Here is a 23,036-nt window from a genome sequence, read left to right as displayed (position 1 = left end):
GAAGCACTGTACAGATCCTAATGTGTGGTCAGTGCCTCCCTCGAGAAAACTCCCTCGAAAAGACACAGGCAAACAAACCATTTCTGTACTAAGAACACTGCCATGTCCTCTCTCCTAGGCGTCTGTGGAGATCCCTGGGCTACAACTCAGTAACCAAGACTACTTCCCCTACGTCTACTTCCACCTTGACCTTGGCCTTCTTGATTAGGAAGGCCTGTGGGCACCGCTGATTCACAGGCAGGCCGACACGGTAGATGCTGCGTCCTCTAAGGAAGAGGATGAGTCCTACGAAACTGGGATTTTCAGAGAAATTGCTCACAAAAATTAGTTACAGTGTATTTATTTTTTTAAGTTACAATAAAATGCTCAGTCCTTTGAAGTCTCTTGTGTTCTAACATAATTCAAAACTTTGTTTTTTGGGTTTTACATAAATCTGAATTTCCTATAACGTGGTAACCTGCTACTTTCACGTCTCAATGGGAATTTAAGGGAGATTAGTAGGAACATAAAAAACCTTGGGCTAACTATATAACCAGGTATCCTAATAAATGGTCACTGCTGACAGCCCAAAGGCAAATTTGGGGGTAGGAGAGGCAGAACTCATTTGACAGCCAGATTCCCTGTGTGGACCCTGCACTGTGCGCATCCCGAAGGCAGCATCTGAGTCAGCGTCTTGTTTTCCATTTTAAAAACAGTTCACAGGGAGGAAGAGCCAGGGTCATTAGTTCATAACATTAATTTACTGCTGAACATCAGACTCTGTATGATGTGGACACTAATATACATTTATCGGCATTGTCCAAAATATCATTTTATTCTTTAATGGAAAAAGCCATTGATATTCAAATGAAGAAATCACATTTAAAAAAAACCTATATATAAGAAACAGCCTCCAAGAACATTCAAGCAGCAGTCAGAGGGAGGGAAAATGTTTCTACAGCCCAGTTTTCTTCAAAATATTATGTGAGAGAATACAAACCAATTCACTGGCTACAACAATTCATAGAATTTTTCAATGTTTTCTTGAGATTCCAAAGCTCACTGTCGCAGTGTTTTCAAATGACCAATCAAGTGCTACTTCTTGGTTAAAAAGGCCACTGGTAGATCAGTCTGATTATAAAGAATGTTCCTTCACTGCTGGAAAAATCCATTCACTCCCAAGAAAAGAAACTGACCCGAAGCCTGGGCTGTGGCTCTCACAATTCATCCTTTTCCAGGTCGTCCAGCTCCACGTCGCTGAGGTCGATGTCATCCTCCACAGGAAGCTGGGGGACAGAAAGCCACGGTCAGAGCTACAGACGGCGGGCCCCAGAAAGGTCCACCCTCTCTAACACAGGAACAAATTCAGTTCTACAGGTCTCCAGCCTGCCAGCCCGTCCCCTGGACCGGCTCTTCCTTGTCCTCTGTGCCTATTACAATACAGACGGAAACACCGAGAACTGGCTGAGGCGCGATTTTAACAACACCCCCTGTTCTCTTCCAAAACTGAAAGCCAGGTGAGGGTGCTAATGCTTGTCTTTTGAGAAGAGGGACAGAATTGTATAGAAATTTGAATTTAAAGCTATTGTTTTACATTTCTCTGAGACAAAGTATATGAGTTCCAGGTTACAGGTTCACCTTATGGGGAACAATCAGGAAAGTGGCCTCACCACTGAACTTTTAAGTTGGATGTTTGTCAGACCCACTCAGATTTACAAAGATCTGAATTGTCTATTATTTGGTGAACTGCTGCTTCTGAGTGTCTCAATGGGAATTTAAGGGAGATTAATGAAACATAAAAACACTTTGAGCTAACTGTATAACCAGGTATCCTAAGAAATGGTCACTGGTGACAGCCCCAAAGTGCTGTGTAGCACTTTTTCATGTGAGAGGGAAAAGGGTCTTCAGGGAAAGAGCCTCTGAAGAGGCGCAGGACTCAGGACACTCAGGAGCACCAGCCTGGGCCTGGCAGATGGAGGACTTCATTTCCAGCTGCAGAACACACAGGCCTGCAGAGAGGACACAGGGCTCTTCAGCCGCGTGGCTGGCCTCGCCAGCACTCACCTCGCCGTCCCTGCCGTCCCAGGGCTCTCTGGCAGTGATGGCAGGAAAGGCACCACCTCCCACTGGTGCTGTGGAGCCACGCCCGAAAGACAGCTCCCTTGGGAAAAAGAGCAGAACACACACATTATGATGGACTACTGATGACTCGACAGTCAAAAAAGATCAAAGAAAGGAATGAAAGAAACACCCTCTGTGTCTGCCTGGAGGCATGTTTTTGCTACAGTATGTTCCTGAAAGGTAGCTGAAGAACAGCATTATTTTCCAGTCAAGGACCACGGAGCCAGAAAGGATGCTCCTGAGGCCTCTGCATCTGCTAAAGCCAGGCACTATGGAGTTCTTAAAGTCCTAGAACTTGCTAAGCCATAATAAAAGTACATAAAACTACCCAGGTTGATTTAGAACACGGGCTACCTGAGAATGATGTTTTCTAAAACTGTGAACTTGTACAGAGCATGTCACTCATTAGTGAGGGGAGTGGTTTTAGCAAACCCAGGGCTGCGGCTGGCAGAGAACTGGTGTACATATCTGCTTAGCAGTGAGGCGTGAACATTTTCACTTGAAAAATACCACAGGCTTCTTGTAATCTGGTTATTGGAAAACCAGAGCTAAAAATATTATCAGTGCAGTTACGTAGAGATCACCCAACAATCCACAGAAACTCAAGGTAACAGCAATGAAATTAACTGTAGAAGAAGTGACAGCAATGGGCCAGAATAAACAAGTCCAATTAGAAAAATACTAGAAAAGCAAATTCTATGAGATTTAGCTGCATTCAAATTCTAAAAATCCTAACTTTACGATTGAACAAATAGAATTCTATGACAATCACAAACTTAAGCCGTCCCCAAACTTTATATGAAAACACTCCATTAACTGACAAGAATGTATAGTCTCATTTGGAAATGAAATAAACCATAAAATCGAGATGACTGACAGTTCAAATCATTTAGTTTTTTAAGGTACAATAATAGTACTGTGACTAGTCTTGGAAAGCTGTCCTTTAGTGGTACATGATGAAATATATTTTTTGGCTGACATGGAGGGAACTTGCTTTCAAATACTGGCAGAGGAAGCAGATGATAAAATAAGGCTGACTTTAGTTGCTAGCTGCTAAAGTTGAAAACAAGTAGAACAAAAGTCCTTTAGTTTCTCTTTTTCATAATAATTGACTTTTTCCATAATAATTTTTAAAAATTAAGGAAAAAAGAGAAAAACCTTATCTTGAGTTCCATTTGTTACACTGCTTTGGGCAGATGCAAACTAAAAAGCTGCCCTAAAATGTCTACTTTGATGTCATGTTTATTGCTTCTTACATACATCTACCTCCCCCTTTGTTTAAATAATTTCTAAAGGAGCAGGTTTACAACAAACCCTTTAATGTAATACCTTCCTCTCCATTATTCAAATCATGATGGGTCTCATACTGTATATGGTCTTAAAAACAACAGGTACGTGTAGATGCGTGCTGTGTCCCTGGCACTTTCTTTGGTGACTACACAGTCACCAAAGTCTACATAGGAATCGTATAGGAGGTAGTACTAGTATCCCATCAAAATAAGTAAGGAGTTGGGGGTGTGTGTGTACAAAAGCTATGCCATGTGCCTAAGTCACAGTCCTGGCAAGGAATAACCAGGGCCTGCCCCCAAGCCCAGGCTGAAGTTGACCTCTCAGCTGGCCCCAGCTTGTCCCAGGCAACATTCAAGCAGGGCCGAGATGCAACCCCCAGACATGGACTCTGGTACCCACAGTTGTCACACAATGGAGTCCCCAGACTTCTGGGTCAAGAGTAGGAAATATGGCGGCAGAAGTGGTGCAGACTCTCACACATACTGACTATTCACTGTTCAGAACCCTCTGAGCCACCTTTTGAATGCTGAGCATAAGAAATGAACAAGGAAAGAAGCAGACTTGGTAAACAAAATCTCTTTGGGTCAAGGCTTCGTATTTGCCTAAAGGATGATCAAATCAGTTTTAGGATGAGTTAAATAGCAGAGGAGAGTCAGGTCTATAAATGGCTGTGAATTTGAGAATGCATGTTGTTTGCGAGGTAAAGGAGTAACTTAAGGAAGCACACCCATTTTCAAGTAACTACATTCCAAAGCCAAGTGCCCAGAAATGGAAACCACATTACCTGAGGTCAGCAGTACAAAGCACTCTAGGGTGGGAATGGGTGAGATAAGGCTGCCTGTAGCTCCTATGAGAACTGGAATGAGCCCAAGGCCAGGTGCACAGAAGGGTAACAAGGTGGCCTGAGGGGACAGTCTCATCATGCACTATGTAGACTATTTCCATGGAAAAAAGAATACAGCATAGGAAACTGATTTAAAAAGCCCTACTTTATAAAGAGAGAATTCTAAGTTTAAATGAAAAATAATTCCGCTTATTGCTGATTTATATATATTTAACTAAAATGAAAAACCACAACAGAACCAAACAGATCAAAACAATAAACAACTAAGGAAACAAGAAATTACCTGAGAAACTCATTAATGCCTTGTTCACTGAAAGACCCTTTAAGAAGAGCGAATTTCATCTTGCGTGCATTAATGGCTGCCATGGCAGGGTATCCAAACCCTCCAATACCCAGTGCATTCTCAAGTTCATATTGGGCTCCAGCTTCTGTCCATAGCCACCTAGAAAAGCAGACTGATTTTTAGGGCAAAGATGTCTTTTAAATTAGTTAGAAATCTAGCTAGTAAATCTTAATAAAGTCCTCAGAATTAACTGCTTTATTTTAAGATCGTTTTTGTCCCAATCTCCATAATGTCCACTAAACTATATGAATTTCCCATTTTTACCTGAAATCCCACCAATATTATTTGTATTTAATGCACCCTCTTGGGTTTGTAGGTATGTTTTTGTTGAACTAATGGAGGAGGGCAAAGTCATTGTGAGAGGGGCAGCAGAGAGCACTGGGTACTGGGGGAAAACAATGGACACTAAAGATGAGGGGCAAGAAGACAAACAGGAAGATAGAGACATATGTTGTTTTAAATTTGCCCTCACTCAGAAATGGGTAAGGAAGTTGGACATGGTGGTACATGCCCCAAATCCTAACAACTTGTGAGGCTGAAGCAGGACTGCTAAGTTCAAGGCCAGCCTGGGCAACTAGATAAGACCCTGTCTTAAAAATAAAAAGGTCTGGCGTAGTACTTCAGTGGTAAAGCATCCCTGGGTTCAACCCCCAGAACCAAAAACCAAACCAAACCAAACCAAACCAAACCCAACAAACCCCACAAAAGGTGGGTAAGGAAACTTCCTCCCTCCCTCCCTTCTTCCTTCCTTGGCAAGTGCTCCCACTGAGCTCTATCCCTAGCCCTGTATTCGTTATTTAGCCTTTGAAGGCAATACTACAGTTCAGTTATATCACTAATTTTTGCTTGCTAATAACCTGGAACTCGTTGCCACTGGAGCTAAAATATGATAACTATGAGAAAAATAAAATGTGTGCTGTGGGTCAAGAGCTGCCTCTCCCCCTCTTAGATGGCATGGCAATCATTTCTCTATCCTAAATAAAACACACAATGGGAAAGAGAGGAGCACATCCTTGAGAACACAGAAGGCACCGCCTTCAGGAAGTCCCACCCTCCCACCTACCCACACACACAGTGGTAAGCTGCACAACTCACCCCCACATTTTCTTCTTATATTTGTCTGCCAACTTGAGAAGAACTTCTAAATAAGAATTTCTGCCTGCAGCTCCTAATTTTAATGGACAAAATAAAGTCAAGAGTAAAAATAATATCGATCCATTTACAAAGTGTTTTCAGGCCCCTGGCATAGGGCAACCAATGGGAAGCAGCTTCTCTTGGCTCACCTGTGTCAAGGATATGGGGCAGCACAGCCACAACGCAGAGCTGGTGCTCCTCACACGTCCTCTTGGCGACGTCCTCGTTGATTATCTGTGGGACCCAGAAGACAAGGGACAGTTGCAAGGCTGCACAGCACAACACCAGGTAAGCTCAAAAATAAAGGCTCAGTGTCAGCACTCCCACTGCAGAAGAGACTCCTCTCAAGTAATGCTTCCTTGTACAGAAACACCAACAACCCTGTCTATGAGGTTTTTGTCATTTGTTCAGGAGCACCTACTCCAAGCATCTCTGAAAACACAAGGCCCACTTACTCATTTAAATAGCTCATACCCACCTGGACCGTTTTCACAAGCTTGAGGCTCTGGGCCTCAGTCTCCTATGCAAAATGGAGATGAATACAGTATCTACTTCTCAGCATTCATGTGAAAATCAAAGGAGAAAAACCTACATAAAAACACTAGAGCAGTGTCCCTTCTGTGATTAGGTACTCAATAAATGTTGGCTATCATTTTAATCATAAGTGAATAAATTCACTCTATTTTTAAGAAGGTTACGTGTTTTTACTCACAGTGTAATTATTTTAATCCTGATCAGTTACAAAAAGAAGCAAAATTTATCAGACATTTTTTTCCATTTGTAAGTTCAAAACTAGAGTATTTTAAAAAGGAAATAAAAAGCTTACATTGAAAAGACTAAAAACCAAACAAAACAACCCTGTCATTTCTGCTTTAACATTTCTTATTATCAGACCAGCAAAGCTTTCCTTACTACCAATGGTTGAAGTAGTTTACCTCAAGCAGCTCAGGAGGTGGGGCATTATCAGAAAACAAATCAAGGGCCCGGGACACTATGTCAGATCTTGTCCGCCCACCATCATAATCCACAGGAGATTCGTCTTTCTGAAATATCTTGATTGTAGGAAATCCCCTAATCTATTTTAAAAATCAAGTTAAAATTTAATTAAAAAACAAAAACAAAAACAAAAAAACCCAAGCAATCTTAATGGTTTCTAAAACATCATATACCATAGAAAAAATACTCTGCAGCTGCATCAATGTCAGACAGATGACTCTCAGAATTCTGTCAATTATGGAGTTTTAATAATCTGACTGCAAGGTTCAGTCAAATCTTATTCAAGCCCTGATATTTAATTAAGACAGTCTACATGCTGTAGAACAGACTGACCAACTTCCAGAAGCCATGTAAACAACTTGAGAAAGCAGAGGCAGCTGAAGCCTCCCATCAGCCTCCGGTTCAAGTGATACAAAGAACCCCCACACCCTAAGCTCCAGACTCCAGAGTCAGGATGACAAAGGGACTTGTCTCTTCAATGGTTCAACGTCTCTGCTCCCGCCTTGTAGGGAGGACTGAAGTAATGAATCAAGTAACGCTTGAAAACCTTGTGTATTTCCCAAAGCCCGAGTCTTAAGATGCACTCACCCCGTAGCGGCTGGCCAGAGCCTGGTTTGCGGTGGCGTCCACGGCCGCCAGCTTCACCTTCCCTTTGGTCTGCTCCTTTACTTCTGTAGCGGCAGCAGCCCACTCAGGCTCCAGGCTATCAAAAAATGTGCATCTCAGAAGCGCTTTTACCTCACAGCACAGGGGCTCTGACTGATCAGTGCCCTTCTGCCCAGTCCCTGTTTCACGTCACACCTGGAACATACCTTGTGCAGCTTCACAAAAGAAATGATGCTACCTTCACACCTGCTTCCCAGTCTTCACTGCCCCCTCAACACCAGCCAGCCCCTGCTGATCTACACAGATGTGACAGAGACTCTGGGCACTGCTGTCAACACTAAACACTCATTTAGAGTCCAAGTTTTCTGGAGAGCTCAGAGATTATCTGCTCTTCTAGTTCACCTCCTTCAAAGTAAGCAGGAAGAATGCACTGGAAGCACTGTGACGGACAGACGGCCTTGGGGAAGCACTTACTTCTTGCAGTGTCCACACCAAGGGGCATAGAACTCAACCATCCACACATCTTCACTGTCGAGGACGTTCTTATCAAAGCTGTCGTCCGTCAGCTCGATCACATCCTTCTTACTTGAACTATCACTTCTGCCCTGCAATTTATGGCATCCTTTAATCATAACATGGCCAAAAAGAACACCTTTCCTATTCCAAATATATAAGTATACACCCATATTAGCTTTACATCATAACAAAGTTTTATTCTTTATAGTGAATAAAATTGTTACTTGAATTGGGGTCATTCCTTATTATTTTTTTTCCTTGGTAAAGTCTTCATTTTCAAATAATTATGAATATGTTCAGTATAACATGTAATCTGTACCCAACTCTTTCACCTGCTGTATTTTTATAAAGACCAACCTAGTGATAGCTCAAAGAAGCACCACAACACTGTTCTAGTTCAGAATCAAGCACAGTTGCTACTTTGGCCCAGGACATCCTACATGACTAAAGTTCATTACATTTTCATATATAGTCACTATTATTCAAGAAAGCTAAAAAAAAAAAAAAAAAAAAAAAAAATTTATCCTTTCTCTTTCTTTTTTCTTGGTGATCCCATGACTTCACAGACTAGGCAGGTGCAATACTGAGCCACACTGCCAGACCTCCTGTTTTGTTCAAAGAATTTTCTCTGGCACTGAACCTAAGAAGCAGCCAGCAATGCTACATTGTTTTTTGTTGCCATGCTACTGTGTTTATCAAATACCTAAGTCTGAAATAAAAGGCTTGATCTTAGAATCTCTGGGTAGCTCTAAATCTGTATAGAGAAGCTAGTTTTATCAGTCTTCTAAATGGAAAACTTCCTATTTCATACAAGGGCATCTAAGACAACAGCCACTGGAATAGGAATATCTTAATTCTTCCTCCTCTTTCTAATAATTCATGTAAGATTTTCCATGGATTTCAGGCTGAATGCCACAGATGCAGGCCAAGAACTCATATAGACTTCATCAGTGTTTGCCCTCAGGCAATCTGGAGAGGAGCTGGCCCATCCCTTTGACCTCTGAATGGTGAAGGCTGTGAGATCTCAGGTGGCTCCCTTGGTTGGAGCTTGTTCTTCCTCTGCAGCCCAAATTCTCCCATTTCATGCCTGGGCCTAAGATACCATCATGGGGCCTTATTCTTGGTGACTGGACTTATGGCAAGACTGATTTTGAGGAGTCCAAATGAGCAGGCTGGGGGACGGTTCCCCCCAGGATCAGTTGACCCAAACCCCTATTGTTTTTTAATGGAAAGTTCGCCAATTTAAAATGTTAGGGGAGAAAAATCTACCTTCTACAAGAAGTCCACACTTAGGCTACACAGTCATGACACATATTAAAAATTGACATTATGCAGCCTTACTTGTTTTCCAGAACTATATCCACCACTCTTTCCCCCGAGGCGATCCTTCACAAACTGGCGCAGAGCACTAAGTGCAGCATCCACGATGGCTTCACCAGTTCTGCCACCTGCAGGACAGCAAAGGACAGTCAGACAATGCTTAGCCCAGCCTCCGGAAGTGTCTCTCCGTCACTATCTCAAAACTTCCACCTGATGGCAAAAGGCTCTAACAACACATGTATGTATGTCAGGCCTTTCTCCCAAAATACGCTCTGCACTGGACTTTAGACCTGGAAAGCCAATTTCTCATCCTCCACTTTAGGCTATTGATGTATACAAGATCTGCTGATCACCAGTAAATGCCGTCTACAAATGAGAACAGTTCACAAATGTCTACTGAATATCTAATGTGTACACAGATAAATAAGAAATGTAATCTAGTTAGGAAAGTGGGAACATTTCAAAATACAGAAGAAACTATTCTATGAGATAGAGGGCAGAGAAGTGTGGAAAAGGTAGGACACAAGGTGCCTTTGAAGTTAAGTAGCTGGAAAGTAATCCAGGCCTTTTCTCCCCATCTTGCATAAAAGTCAGCAGCTGAGTTACACTTAGTAAGTACAGCAGCCCCTTATCCACATTTTCACTTGCAATGGCTTCAGTTAACTGTGGCCAAATAGTAGGAAAGTATTTGCCTTGACTCTTTCAAGCGGGGAGACCTCATTTACATACCTTTTACTACTGTATATTGTAACTGCTTTATTCTATTATTGGTTATCATTGTTAATCTCTCAGGGTGCCTAATTTATAAGTTAAGGCACAAATGCATAGGAAAACCCAGTCTACATGGGGTTCAGTATGCTCCGTGGTTGCAGGCAACCCCTAGGTGTCTTGGAACATCAGTAAAGGGAGGAAAGGGACAGCCTGCAGCGACACTCAAGATGCGTAGGTGTACAGTGGATCCACGGCTTTCATTACCCAGTGTGTCCCTCACACCTTCACAACAGAAAGGCAAGACTCATCACAAACAGCCTTCCACCTCATCTACTTAAGATGGCTCCACCATCTGAACCAGGGCCCTTTCCACAATCTATTTGGAATGTGCCAAATCCACAACTGCACTAAGGAAAGGGAGGTTTTCCCCACAATAGATTCTGTAATGGGCCAGATATGAGCATCTTTAGCTTTGTGGGCTATCCTGTCCACTGCAACCACTCAGTTCTGCTGGGAAAGCAGCCATGGATGATGGTGTTCTGAAAAATCTTATTTACAAAAATAGCAGCAAGCAGAATGCTCTAAACATTTGATTTTTTTTCAAAATAGTCAAACTATAACAAATTATTATTCCAAAGCAGATGCTTACTCAGAAATATGAAACTGATCATTTCATTGAGTTTTGGAGCTAAGGCATTTAGAAGAAATGATGTATCTAGTGCCTTATCTCAAAGATTCTGATCTTCAGCTTGAGATGTACCAACTACACTGATATCTACCAACTATTTGTCTCCTATGGTTTGCATGTATGACTTCAATCAAACTTCTCATAGCTTAAAATAGGGTTTTCATTTTATAGATGAGGAGCAAGCTCAAAGGAGTAAGTCCTGTTTAGCTTCAGGCCCAAATGAGGCAAGGCCAGCAGTCACACCAGGCAGGGCTGCTTTCTGAGCTAGCTCTCTACAGATCCTGCACACCTGGCCTCCCCTGCTCTGCTAGGTGGACAGCAGGGATCACACTGACTCTGTTTTATTGTGATGCTGGCTCTCCCACTCAGCTCCACAGGCACATTCTGCTCATACACAGTAAAACTATGGTGGCAGACAAGCTCAGCCACTTTATGTCCCGTGTGATCAAATCTTTGAAAAGATTTTAAAATCAAATCAGCCATAATTTAAGCTTTAAATACATTATGACCAATACTTTCATTAAAACCACGGACCTTGGTCCAACCTAACAATTCTGATTATCTTAAATGATGCTTGTAATCTTCTTTCTTTCTTCCTTTTAATGGTGCTGGAGATCTATCCCAGCGCCATGCACACGCTGAGACCACACTCTACCATTAAGTCACACCCCTAGCCTGTTTGTGATGTCTTAAGTATCAGGGTTATTCTACAGAAGAACAGTGTGACTAAGATAACACGGAGTCTTGGGAGCCTGGCGCCAGAATTGTCATTCTAGTTAAATCAGTACCTCAGTAGAGGTCACAATTTACTCATCTACAAAACAGAGAATTTGGTTATCTATTTATGGTTATCTTTTTAGTTTATGAGACCAAAAACAGCTTTAATATTCAAATGCTATGTTTACAAAGCATACAAATTCATGGTCAAAACACCCCACAGTAATGTCAAAAGACAGTTTAAACTGACTTTCAGGTTACAGGGTCTTTCTCACTCTGATTTGCTAGCTCCTACTCCTACAGCAGTAAAGGGTAAAAAACATTTGTAGATCTTTACTATTAGGTAACTAATGAAAGACAGGAAGGTAGCACAGCACACTGATGCTCTCTCTACCACTGCTACGGTGGTATGGGCCTAAGCTAGCGTACACTGTTATGGTTTGGATGTGAGAAGTCCCCACCAAAGCTCATGTGTGAGACAATGCAAGAAGGTTCAGAGGAGAAACATCTGGGTTACGAGAACCTTAACCCAATCGGTGAATTAATCTCCTGCTGGGATTAACTGAGTGGTAACTGAAGGTGGACAGGGTGTGGCTGGAGGCAGTATGTCACTGGGGGTGTGCCTCTGGGGTGTATTTTTTCTATCTGGTGAGTTGAGCTTCTCTGCTTTCTGATCATCATGTGAGCTGCTTCCCTCTGCCACACTCTTCCACCATAATGTTCTGCCTCATCTCAAGCCCTGAGGAATGGAGTTTGCTGTCCATGGGCTGAGAACTTTGAAACCATGAGTCCTCAAATAAACTTTTCCTCCTCTAAAACTGTTCTTTTCACAGCAGCAAAAATAAAAATAAAAACAAAACTCCACAACTGACTACAAAACATGATAATTTAAAAACTTACCTGCATGACAGTTTAATATTCAGAATTGCCTCAGGGGGTAGGAATCTCTTTATACCTTTTATAGATAAGGGAACTCGGGAACAAAGAGGTTGAGAAACTTGTAGCAGGGCTGACAAGTTATAAAATCCCAGGTTCTCACAGGGAAATGGAGTAGTGAGGAAAAGTTCTTACCCTGATAATCTTCTGGTCTGTTTTTGTTGGATCCAAAAATCTTGATAGTAGGAAATCCCTGAACACCATACTGACCTCCTAGGGACTGATGTTTATCTGCGTCGACTGCACCAACTTTTACAACATCCTGTGGAAACAGAAAAGAATTAATCTGTTTTTCTTTCAACTAGAGCATCATCTGACTCATGTACACAAGAGAAAGGGTTGGGTGAAGTTGACAAATACAGTTACTAGGGTTTTAGGACTGAATACCAGGAGAGAATCTTAAATGGCAGGATGGGTGAATCCAAGCCCAGACCAGAGAGGTAACTCTGCAGCCCCCTGAACTAGTCTGGCCAATAGTAATCATGTCCATTAGTTGGGAAACAATGAACACAGACATAAAAACTAAAATGTGTATTTTCCTCTTCTCCCCTACATGATGTGAAAATCAGCTTCCTATTGTGCATTAGACCCATCTGTACACTCAGACACACACAGGTGAGTGCAGGCACCTCAGAAACTTATTTATTTTTTGGTACTGGGAATTGAACCCGGGGGTTCCCAGTCACTGAGCTACATCCAAAGTCCTTTTTTATTTATTTTGAGACAGCATCTCACTAAGTTGCTTTAGTCCTTACTAAGTTGGTGAGACTGGCCTCCAACTTGCCATCCTCCTCTCAGTCTCCTGAGTTGCTGGGATAACAAGCATGTGCCACCATGCCTGGACTGAAACTTACTTTTAATGCAGTTGCTGCTTTCTTCCATTCTGGTGTTAACCTCTGGCAATGACCACACCTTTTGAGTGAAGAAAACACAAATAAGGTGACGGTTAGTCTTTGATCTGTAATTCATAAAACATCCATCAGTGGTCTTACTGAGTATGATGCACTCAGGGTGGGAGCTTGCCCAGAGGACTAGCAATAAAACAGGATCGGTGATTGTCATAAGTAATAAAATGTCTAATAATTCAACAAAGGGCATTTCATTACTTATATATGTATGACAATCACTTTTCATATCATCTAAATAAAAAAGATTCAATAAACCAAGAATTCAAACAAATTCTTACTATCTTAACTCTATACTAGAACAGGCCATTAGAACTTACCAGCTCAATGGGCCCTTATGCATGGAGCTATAAAGTTGAGGCAACATGCAGATTTCTGGGCCTCACAAAGTCAGTTTTCAGAGAAGGAACCTGCATTTTGGTAAGCTACTGACCTTACCCCTCTTAAAGCTTGACACTCCCTGATCTAATTCAGCCTTCTCATTTTATTTACTTATTTTTGTGGTACTGAGGATTGAACCCAGGAGCAACTATGTCACTGAGTTGTGTTCTCAGTTGTTTTAACTTTTTATTTCGTAACAAGGCCTCACTAAGTTGCTAAGGCTGGTCTTGAACTTGTAATCCTTCTGCCTCAGCTTCCCAAGTAGCTAGAATTATAGGCATATGCCATTATATCTAGTTAGATATCACATTCTTAATCACTACATAATATCACTTTATAGAGGCCTAACCTCAGCCCCAATATTTGAAAGTCAGGATCTTTCAGGAAAATGCCTGAAATGCTGCTTTTACCTATTTACATATGGTATATTTTGTTGCTCAGATGAGATATTCAGAATCCAGTAGTCAAATTTTTTATAGGGCTTAGACTTCAATTTATCTAAGAAAAGAGGACTCAAACCAGAGACTGTCAGAGCATGTAGCCTCTTCAATTTGAATATTACGCAACAAGCAGACAAATCAAAACACTATTCAAATAAATCTCAATTTTCATTAACCTGTAAGTGAAACTGGATTTCCTTTAGTTGTGAATGTAAATAACATTCCACAGCCAAAGAGTACTTATGACTTTGTCACTAATAAAAACCACAGCTATTTTCATATCATCACATTATTTGCTGCAGATGTTTAAATCATTTATGCACACCATCATTTCAGAATTCGGGTAGTCGTTAGGCCAGAGTTACTGTTCTAACAAAGAAGTAGAGGTTGAGCATCCCTAATTCCCAAATTCGAAATTCCAAAAACTAAAACTTTTGATCTCTGACACAAGCTCCTAAGTTTTAGATTTATGGATCAGGGATGCTCAACCAGTAAAATCTAAACATGTTCTAAAATCTAAAAACTCCAAAATGTCAAACACTTCTGGTTTCAAGCATTTGGGGTAAGGGATTCTCTATCTATACTATGTTACCATATCAAGATTTATCTCATTATTTCGAGAGCCATGTTTCAACATTTTATTTTCCTTTGCAATCCCGTATGCTTTACCACCTGTAAAGCCTTTATTTTATGAAGGAATTCAAAGCCTTCACCAGTCTGTCAAAGAAGTCCAAGCGCAAAAAGGTTAAAGGCAACTGTTCTAGTTAGACATTTTTGTATTCAGAATAGTATGCAGTAAAACTCTGTCAGTGTAATAATAATAATAATCCACCAGATCCAGATCCTCTCTTCTTGGATGCAACTTTATTAATTTTTTGTGGTGCTAGGCAAGCATTCTACCACTGGGCTACACCTCCAACCCCAGACCTGCCTTCTCAATTATGCTGTTTATAGTTTTAGAATAATGTTCTCTTGTATTGTAGTTCTCAGAAACGAAGTAAACCACCCATGACACAAATGATAAAAGGTGAACTTGCAAAAATTGAATGGAGGTTTTAAACAACATCGATTACTATTTATACATTTACAAATACAAATGAGCTGGCCATGTAGAAATTAGCATCTGGATTTAACAAACAAAAAACAAAGGAGCCTTTAAAATAAAGGCAGGCCAGGCAAGGTGGTGCATGCCTGTAATCACAGCAGCTCCGGAGGCTGAGGCAGGAGGATTGCGAGTTCAAAACTAGCCTCAGCAACTCAGTGAGACCCTTTCTCTAAATAAAACACACACAAAGAAAAAGGGCTGGGGAGGTAGCTCAGTGGTTTAAGTGCTCCTGAGTTCAATCACCACACCTAAATAAACAAAATAAGGCAATAAGACAAACATAATTCACAATATGGTAGCATAATTTTATCTCAATTTGCTACACTGAACCATAAGTGAAGTACTTCATGAGAAGCAGTGCTGAGTTTCCCAAACTCAGTTTCATGGTGTACCAAAGGAAAAAAGTTAATTTAAGTAATATAGAAAAAACTTTTCCTGGCACATCCTAAAAATGCACCCATCAGATTATGAAGATCTGACAGTAATTTCATTTGCTGCCCCTTCTCAAGCTTCAAGGCACTATTCACATTTAAGAGGGTTCCTCTGGGGGTCAGCTCACTGTATAGTTCATCTTCACAGACTGCAGTGGCAGTGGTTTGTGTCACCTGTTGGGGATCTTGTGGCCTGCTGCTTGACAGCAGTGACTGTCCCATGTACATTTGCAATTTCCATTCATCTGTCTCTACTCTTTCATTTTATTTTACTTTTTGGCATTAAACACTTAACAATACAATCGGTGCAATACTGTACTGACTATATACAATTATGCACCATTAGTTCAATGATAATTGTATCTTTATCATCATAGGGTTTTTCCAGAAATGAGTGTAAGGCAAGAAAGAATTCTTAAATTAAACCAGATTTTCTAATTACATATTCCAGAAAACGATCCTCTTCAAGAGAGAAAATTAGTTCATCACTGATTCTTCCCTTTGCTCAAGATTCTTTCTTCATAAAATTGCTTCCCTTCCACCCCCATCTTACTAACCTCATTATAAAGACAGATATTTTAAAGAATTTTTTCCTTTCTTATTTTTTTGTAACAATTAGCTACTTCAACGCCCACCTCCCACAATTTTTTTTAACTGATTCATTCCCCAGGGCCTTTAATAGACTCAACATTTGCAGCTCCCCATTTCCCTCTCTTCTACTTGTTTTACACCAGCAGGATTTACATAAACTAGATGACTGAATAAAATCAGACACTTATACAGTATTTTCTCCAATGTATGAAGTTCCATAAATAACCAACCACTATTTTATTGACTTACCATGGAGCATAGAATTCTACGAGCCACAAGCTGTTACTCTGAATAACTTCTCTGTTGAAATTAGATGGAGTTAATTCAACGACATCGTCGCTAGAAGAATACAGACCATTCACTGCTAGAAAGAAGGTACAGCTCACCAGACCTAGAGTAATGACAAAAGCACACCAATGCAGGCACAGTTCCCGGCAACCAGAGTCCTCTTCAACCAACCAAGGCCCTTCACAAAGATGATGGCCTGGGCCCACCACTAGCCTGCTGCCCTCCCTGCTGTGCTGAAGTCTCTGGACTTCACCCCCAAGGGCTGCGCTGAGCAAGAAGGGAAAAGAGAGTCTCCACTCAAAATTCTTGAACTTCAGTGGAAAAAAACTTTAAGCACTGTTTTTAGTGCACTCCACAAATTGACCTTTTTACTCTTTACAACCATCCTACGACTGTTACTACCACTGTGTGGGCAAGGACGTGACATTAGGAAATTACATCTAGCTGCGAGACCTTGGACCATCCATCTACACAACATTTATTCCTCAAATTCTTCACCTGCAGTATTAGCACCCTACCTTTTAAATTTTTTGAAGCAAAAAATAATTGTCTCTCCCACTGACTGTGCTTCTTTCAAGGGCAACAGTTGTGGGGTGCTTAATCAATGAACCACATCTCTAGCCCTTTTTATTTTTTATTTCGAGACTGGGCCTTGCTAAGTTGTTAAGGCTGGCTTTGAACCTGTGATCCTTTTGCCTCAGCCTCCCGAGCCGCAGTCATTATAGATGTGCATCACTGCTCCTGGTATATTTTTGTTTCTACTTTTTTAGAAAAAAATTTAGCACAGTTTTAGGTACTCAAGATGTACAAGGGATAATACTGACTCTTTTTATTGTTAACAGCATAGCAACAATGTGGATCAAGTATATTTTTGTTGGCTATTCTGGGAACAAATGCAATTTTTAATAATTATATAGGAAAACAAATTCTAAACAAACTTACTTATATATTAAGAACTTTCGTTTTCTGAATTGCCAATACTATCAAAGTTTCACCATCATTTAATATATATGTAATTTTAGTTTTCAAATTATCTCCAGGACAATTTTAAATACAGAATATCCTTGGCTTGTTCTTGATCATAACAGAAATGTTTCCCATTTATATGATATGCTGACTTTGGGGCTGAAATAGATACATTTGTGCTGTTAAAAAATGTCTATTTCTGTCTTTTCAGCATCTGTGAAGATCATATGATTTCTTTATTCTACTCTATAGACACAGCAAATTAAGTGAGAATGGCCTGTCTTTTGAAGTAGGGTGGCTATGCCATCTCAGCCATGTTTTCGTATGCTGACTTCATAACAGGATTTGGGAGGTTTCAAGTAGAACTTTTTAGAATAACCCAACGGTTAATTTCTTCTGGAAGGAGTACACACCAATATTATTGTTATGTGGCTAAATCCTCCATATAGTACTTTCAATTTTCACATATATTAAAACACTTGATTTTCCCACAGCATTACTACTAGAAAGCAGGAATCATACTCATTTTGTAAATAACCAGAGGAAGAGGGGAGAGGTCCACCTGTGGTCATGCAACACAGTTAAGTGACTCCTATTTCCAAAGTTTTCCCATTAAACCATGCTGTCTTTATGTGCTCAAGATAAAATACTTTAGTAGACCTGGGCATGAATAAACAATTATATTATTTAAGTATATTATGCTTGAATTATAGATATGGCTAATGTGGTAAGAACTTGACAAAATAAAACTGCAGACTTTATGAGTCAACAGTGATGGCCCGTAAATTAAGAGAAATACAGAGTGGGCCACAGTAGTGAATGCTACTGGTGATAAAGCAGGGAAGACTGAAAAGTGCCAACTGGATTTAATGACGGGGTCAGGGGCACCTGGCAGGCGTGGTGGAGTAATAAGCAGCAGCCAATCTGCAGAGGACTGGGGAGAGTAGGCGGAACAAGTTGGAAAGAACAATACAGACGACTCTCTAGACGCTTTGTTATAATGAGCAGGGCAGCGCAAGCAATGTGGGGCAGAAGGTTTCTTTTTTTCTTTTTAATTTTATTTGCAGATGGACACAACACATTTACTTTATTTATTTATATGTGGTGCTGAGGATAGGACCCAGGGCCTCACACATGTGAGGCAAGCACTCTAGCCCTGAGCTGCCACCCCAACCCAGCCAGGAAGATTTCTTGGAGTGATCTGAGCATGAAAAAAGAAAAGGTGGAGTGGGAGAGGCTTGAGGCAGGGAGCCAGTCAGCGATGGAGGAGCCTTTCACAGGAAGACCCTTATCTATTTTAAGAGGTGGGAAAGGGTGAGTGTAGCTGAAGTCAGACCAACCAGTGGGGTTCCCTCAAAGACGGAGCTGTCCAAAATGGTACCATGAGCCACACAAGGCCACCCCAAACTGAGATGTGTTCTAAATGTAGAAATAATGTACTACATTTCAAAGACTTGGCAGGGGAAAAAAATACTGGGTAAATGAAAGTGTGTGTTGATTAATGAACGGATACTTTCTGAGAAACACACCATTTATTTATTTTTTCTGGTGCTGGGGGCTGAACCTAGGGGCTTGCACACCTTCAGCAAGTGCTCTACACTTGTTGTGAGCTACATCCCCAGCCCCTTCCTAAATTTTATTTTGAGACAATTATATAGGAAATAAGTTACTAAACTGCCCAGGCTGGCCTCAAACTTAAAATCCCCCTGCCTTGGTCTCCAGAGTTGCTGGGATTACAGGCATGTGCCACCATGCTAAAATGTGTCATCACTGTGCAAATATCATAGAACACACTTATACAAACTACAACAGTTAGGATTTCGTTAGGTGGCGTAGCCCTATGGGACTACCACTCTTTTTTTTTTTGGGGGGTACTAGGGATTGAACCCAGGGCCTTAGGCTTACGAAGCAAGCACTCTACCAACTGAGCTATCTCCCCAGCCCGGGACTACCACTCTGAATGTGCTCTACCACTAACTGAAGCATCATTATGTGGTACATTACTGCATTGAAGCTAATTTATGCGTTTCTCTTCACCTTTCAAAAGTATGTGGCTACAAGAAAACTTAAAACTAGATTACATATAATATTTACACTATATTTCTATCAGATAGTGCTACTTAATAATCTTTGTGCGAGGTACAGTGGTATACACCTGTAATCCCAGTGACTGGAGGCTGAGGCAGGAGGATCCCAAGTTCCAGAACAGCCTCAGCAACTTAGTGAGACCCTGACTCAAAATAAAAAATAAAAAGTGGTGTGTGTGTGTGTTCCAAAGAAACTAATCCCTAGTTCCAAAGAAAGCACCTTCTTTCTTGCAGGAGAAGTTAAGTATAGTAGAGTTTCATGTGTTTACAAAGCAAGTACATCAAGAACCTAAGCAGAGAGTCCTAACTCTAAATAAGGGTAAAATGAAGACTGACCCTGGATAATCCTCTATGGAATCCTACTACTCCACAATCATGGACTACTTCTTACCTCCAATGCAACCACAGTGGTGGAACCATGCTGCCCATCTGCTACTGGGTGGCTTGTTTTCAGGTTTTCACTATTAGTAGCTCAATGCGAAAAATCGTTAAACTGCCCCACCCCCAATAAATATGTCTGTTTCCTTAATGGCTAACATTCTGAGTAGCTGACCAACTACCATCCAGAACCGAGGTTCTTTTCCTTTTTATGGGACAGAACTAGCAATAACACATTGCTGTAGACCAGCACCACTGTCAACATTTTACACATACTAACTCAGTGACGAACTCCACGGGGTACATACCATCTTGTAGGTTAGGAAATGGAGACACAGAAAGGATGACTTGCTGAAAGTCACATAATTAGAACGCGATATAACAGGGTTATGTAACCCAAATTTCCGACCAAAGGACCAGAGAATGTAGTGGTGTGATCCGTGGAGCATCACTAGGTAGACCACAGCAGAAGAATTAGGTTCTTCCACTTGGCAATCAGGGACAGCAATAAATAACCTACTCTCCTCTGCAGGCTGGAGCCACCAAAGGGATGCGGGATTTTTCCCACACAGTCAGACTAGTGACACTCAGCATAATATGGACTTGGGTTACTTTTTCCTTAGTAATGGTGGAGTTTTGTTTGCCTTTAAATTTTAAGCGTTTCTCCTGTATACGTGGCTATCCAATGGTAAAGGTTGAGAGCTAAACTCCTTAAAAGGCAACATAACCTAGTGGGGTGAAAAGGAAATCAAACATATCATGGTGAACATGTAATAACTGACAGCATAAAAGTAGCCAATAACTGCTCCCTCCAGTCCTCCCTCAAAACAAAACACTGAGCTCCTTTATGACAAAGGAGGTCAGTAATGTTCTGTTTCTAAAATCTACATGCCATTCAACTCAGTGATAATGAACACCATCAGAAATTGAAACATCTGAGTGTGGGGACTCTGAGCAGATGGCTCTGCAGTCATGGCCTCCCGTTCCTCCCCAGCACCCAGGAAGGGATAAATTCACATCAGTAACATCTTTGCCCCACACTTGCTAGTAACTGTATATGGTCCCAAAGCAGTCATCTAGAATCCAAGAAGGCTCCCCAAAAGGCTATGTTCATTAAAAAAATGAATTAGCTGACAATCACTTTCAGAATCTAGTCTGCATTCACTCGTGAGAAACTAAAATCTTTTCACCTCTTCTACTCTAAAAATTAATACAGTAAGTTTTTGAATTAGCACTGGCACAGAATAGTTGGTAACTTGCTCCAGGTCACACAGGTAGTAAATGGGTGGCTGGATCCAGAGCTGCGTTAGGCACGGTCAGAGTGCCTGGCTGTGACCGAGGTCAGCCAGGGGACCACGGGACCCTCGACTTCGCCACTCTCGTAGCTAAGAAGGACCTTCGCCTAATTCCGGGGAGCCTGGGCTCCGCCGCGCTTTTCAGTTCGGCCCATCCAGAGTGCTCCTGCGTGGTCAGGCAGCACCCACGGCGGCCGTCGGGCTAGGGCTTCGGTGTTCGGGCCCGGAGCCGCACCGAACAGGTGGTACGACTGCATGCAGCAGAGGTCCGTACGCGCGAGCCGGACCCGAGCGGGACCCGAGCCGGACCGGAGGCCGCGACCAGGCCCCAGGGTTCGCCGCGAGTCCCCGGCCCGAGGGCCCGGCCCGGGCGGGGCTCCGCCGCCCCGCTACCCCGGGCCCCCGGCGCCCTCGCCCGTCCCGAACCCCCGCGCCCGCCACCCCGGAACCAGGCCGCGTGCGCGAGGCGGAGCCGGTCTCCGCACGCCAGGCGCGCTCCCGGACGCGGCCCGCCGAGGGGGCGCGCAGCCCCGCAGGCCGCTCCCGAGTCCCCGGCCCGCGCCTACCGAGCCCCAGGCGAGCCATGCCGAGTGCCGGCCAGTCCGTCCGCGCCGCCACCGCCTCAGTTCTGCCGCCGCGCCCCCGCGCTCGCGTCCCGCCCTCGGCCGCTCTGGCTGCGGCGGGACGGTCGGCGGGGGCGGGCCGGAAGGGCTCACCGCGCGTGGCCGCGGCTCATTGGCCCCAGAGGGCTTCGCTCACTCGCTTGACCAATGGGAAGCGGCCGGGTAGAGGGCACCGGTTCGGTTTTTTTTTTTCACGGAGGCGTTGACGGAGGACAGGGGGCGGGGCCGACGGGGCGGTGAGGAACTGCGGAGGCGGGGTCGCAGGGGAGGGGCGGGGCCGACGGGGCGGTGACGAACTGCGGAGGCGGGGTCGCAGGGGAGGGGCGGGGCCGACGGGGCGGTGACGAACTGCGGAGGCGGGGCCGCAGGGGCGGGGCGGGGCCGCAGGGGCGGGGCGGGGCCAGCCGGCCTCCGAGGCGGCCCTGGGTCACAGCCTTGCCTGAGCTTTCGGCGCCTTTCCCGGGAGTCCGGGCCTGGGGGTTTCTTCTCTCATTTCTTCATTCTTTTCTCCCTTGCCTCTCACGTGACCCTCCAGTCCCTCACGCCTCCTCGTCCCCATCCTATTTATCCCGGGAGAGAGGAACTCGCGGCCCTCGGTGTGTCTCCAACCTTATTAAATAAAAGACATAAGATGTCCTCGTGTGCCCACGAAGATTGTCAGAAGCCACTTGCTAAGCGCGTCGTATGTAAGGTAATCCAACGCATCAGATCTTTGTTTTATTGAGTTACTTTGCGTTCCTATGCCCAGTGCACACACGGAACCTCGGTCCCCATGGAACCCGGAACCCTGCGGGGCGGAGCTGCAGGATTCTTCCCGCGCAGGGCTCCCCTCTTGCCCTGGGTCGGGGTACTAGCGATGCGTTCACGTGGATAGTTGTTTTGTAAAACATGCAAAAGTAAAGTACTCTAGACCTCGCAAGTTAAGCCGAGACCACTGTGCCTTTCCATTCTGATCCCACTCCTGTGTTTGGAGTGGATGTGAGCATTTTATGTTTGTATTCGTAGTTTCTCTGTAGTACTTAGTGCGTGAAAGGGCTCAGACTTTGGCCAGAGCTTTCATGGGCAAAGGGATTCAGGAGTGCTGATGGCTGATTGGAGGGCTTCCTGGAGGAAGTGACCCTAGAACTGCGCTGAAAGTTCTGTCAGGCAAACCAGGCTCAGAGATGCCCTCAGCTGCCTGGAGTCAGGGGCCTACATCTTAGGCCAGATCTCCATTTGCAGCAGGAAGCTGCTTTTTCCTGCAACTGGAACTCTTTGCTCTGATACCCTAGGCAGCCGTTCTGCATGAAGGTGCCAGGAAGCCCAAGGAGTGATCCCAGGGCTCCGTGGAGTCAGAACAAAGGCT

General features: G+C 43.2%; 2 protein-coding genes across 4 annotated transcripts in view; one reads left to right on the top strand and one right to left on the bottom strand.

The window, feature by feature from the left end:
• ATP6V1C2 (ATPase H+ transporting V1 subunit C2) overlaps positions 1-1,131 on the top strand; it is a 49,095-nt gene extending 47,964 nt beyond the window's left edge. For all 3 annotated transcript variants that reach the window (XM_079111561.1, XM_079111562.1, XM_079111559.1), the window contains one exon: positions 119-1,131. In XM_079111561.1, the coding sequence (XP_078967687.1) occupies positions 119-208 (90 nt within the window). In that variant the 3' untranslated portion in view covers positions 209-1,131. The remainder of the gene's footprint in view (positions 1-118) is intronic.
• On the bottom strand, positions 796-21,774 carry PDIA6 (protein disulfide isomerase family A member 6). Its single transcript, XM_079111563.1, has 13 exons — positions 21,635-21,774; positions 16,304-16,445; positions 13,056-13,113; positions 12,337-12,463; positions 9,171-9,277; positions 7,788-7,918; positions 7,296-7,410; positions 6,647-6,787; positions 5,861-5,945; positions 5,673-5,745; positions 4,518-4,676; positions 2,044-2,140; positions 796-1,265 (listed from the first exon to the last, which is right to left on the bottom strand). Exons 1-13 carry the CDS (start codon positions 21,651-21,653, stop codon positions 1,197-1,199), a joined length of 1,323 nt encoding a protein of 440 aa, XP_078967689.1. The 5' UTR covers positions 21,654-21,774; the 3' UTR covers positions 796-1,196.
• Positions 21,775-23,036: the final 1,262 nt, after the last annotated feature.

This window comes from Sciurus vulgaris (genome assembly GCF_902686455.1).
Source record: "Sciurus vulgaris genome assembly, chromosome: 14".
NCBI lineage: Eukaryota > Metazoa > Chordata > Mammalia > Rodentia > Sciuridae > Sciurus > Sciurus vulgaris.
This window is presented reverse-complemented; position numbering and strand designations above follow the sequence as displayed.

Coding starts and splice junctions, on each gene's coding strand:
- PDIA6 (XM_079111563.1), bottom strand. Junction 5,746..5,860: donor GCCCCATATCCTTGACACAG/GTGAGCCAAGAG, acceptor CATTAAAATTAG/GAGCTGCAGGCAGAAATTCT. Junction 2,141..4,517: donor GGCATTAATGAGTTTCTCAG/GTAATTTCTTGT, acceptor CTTTTTCCCAAG/GGAGCTGTCTTTCGGGCGTG.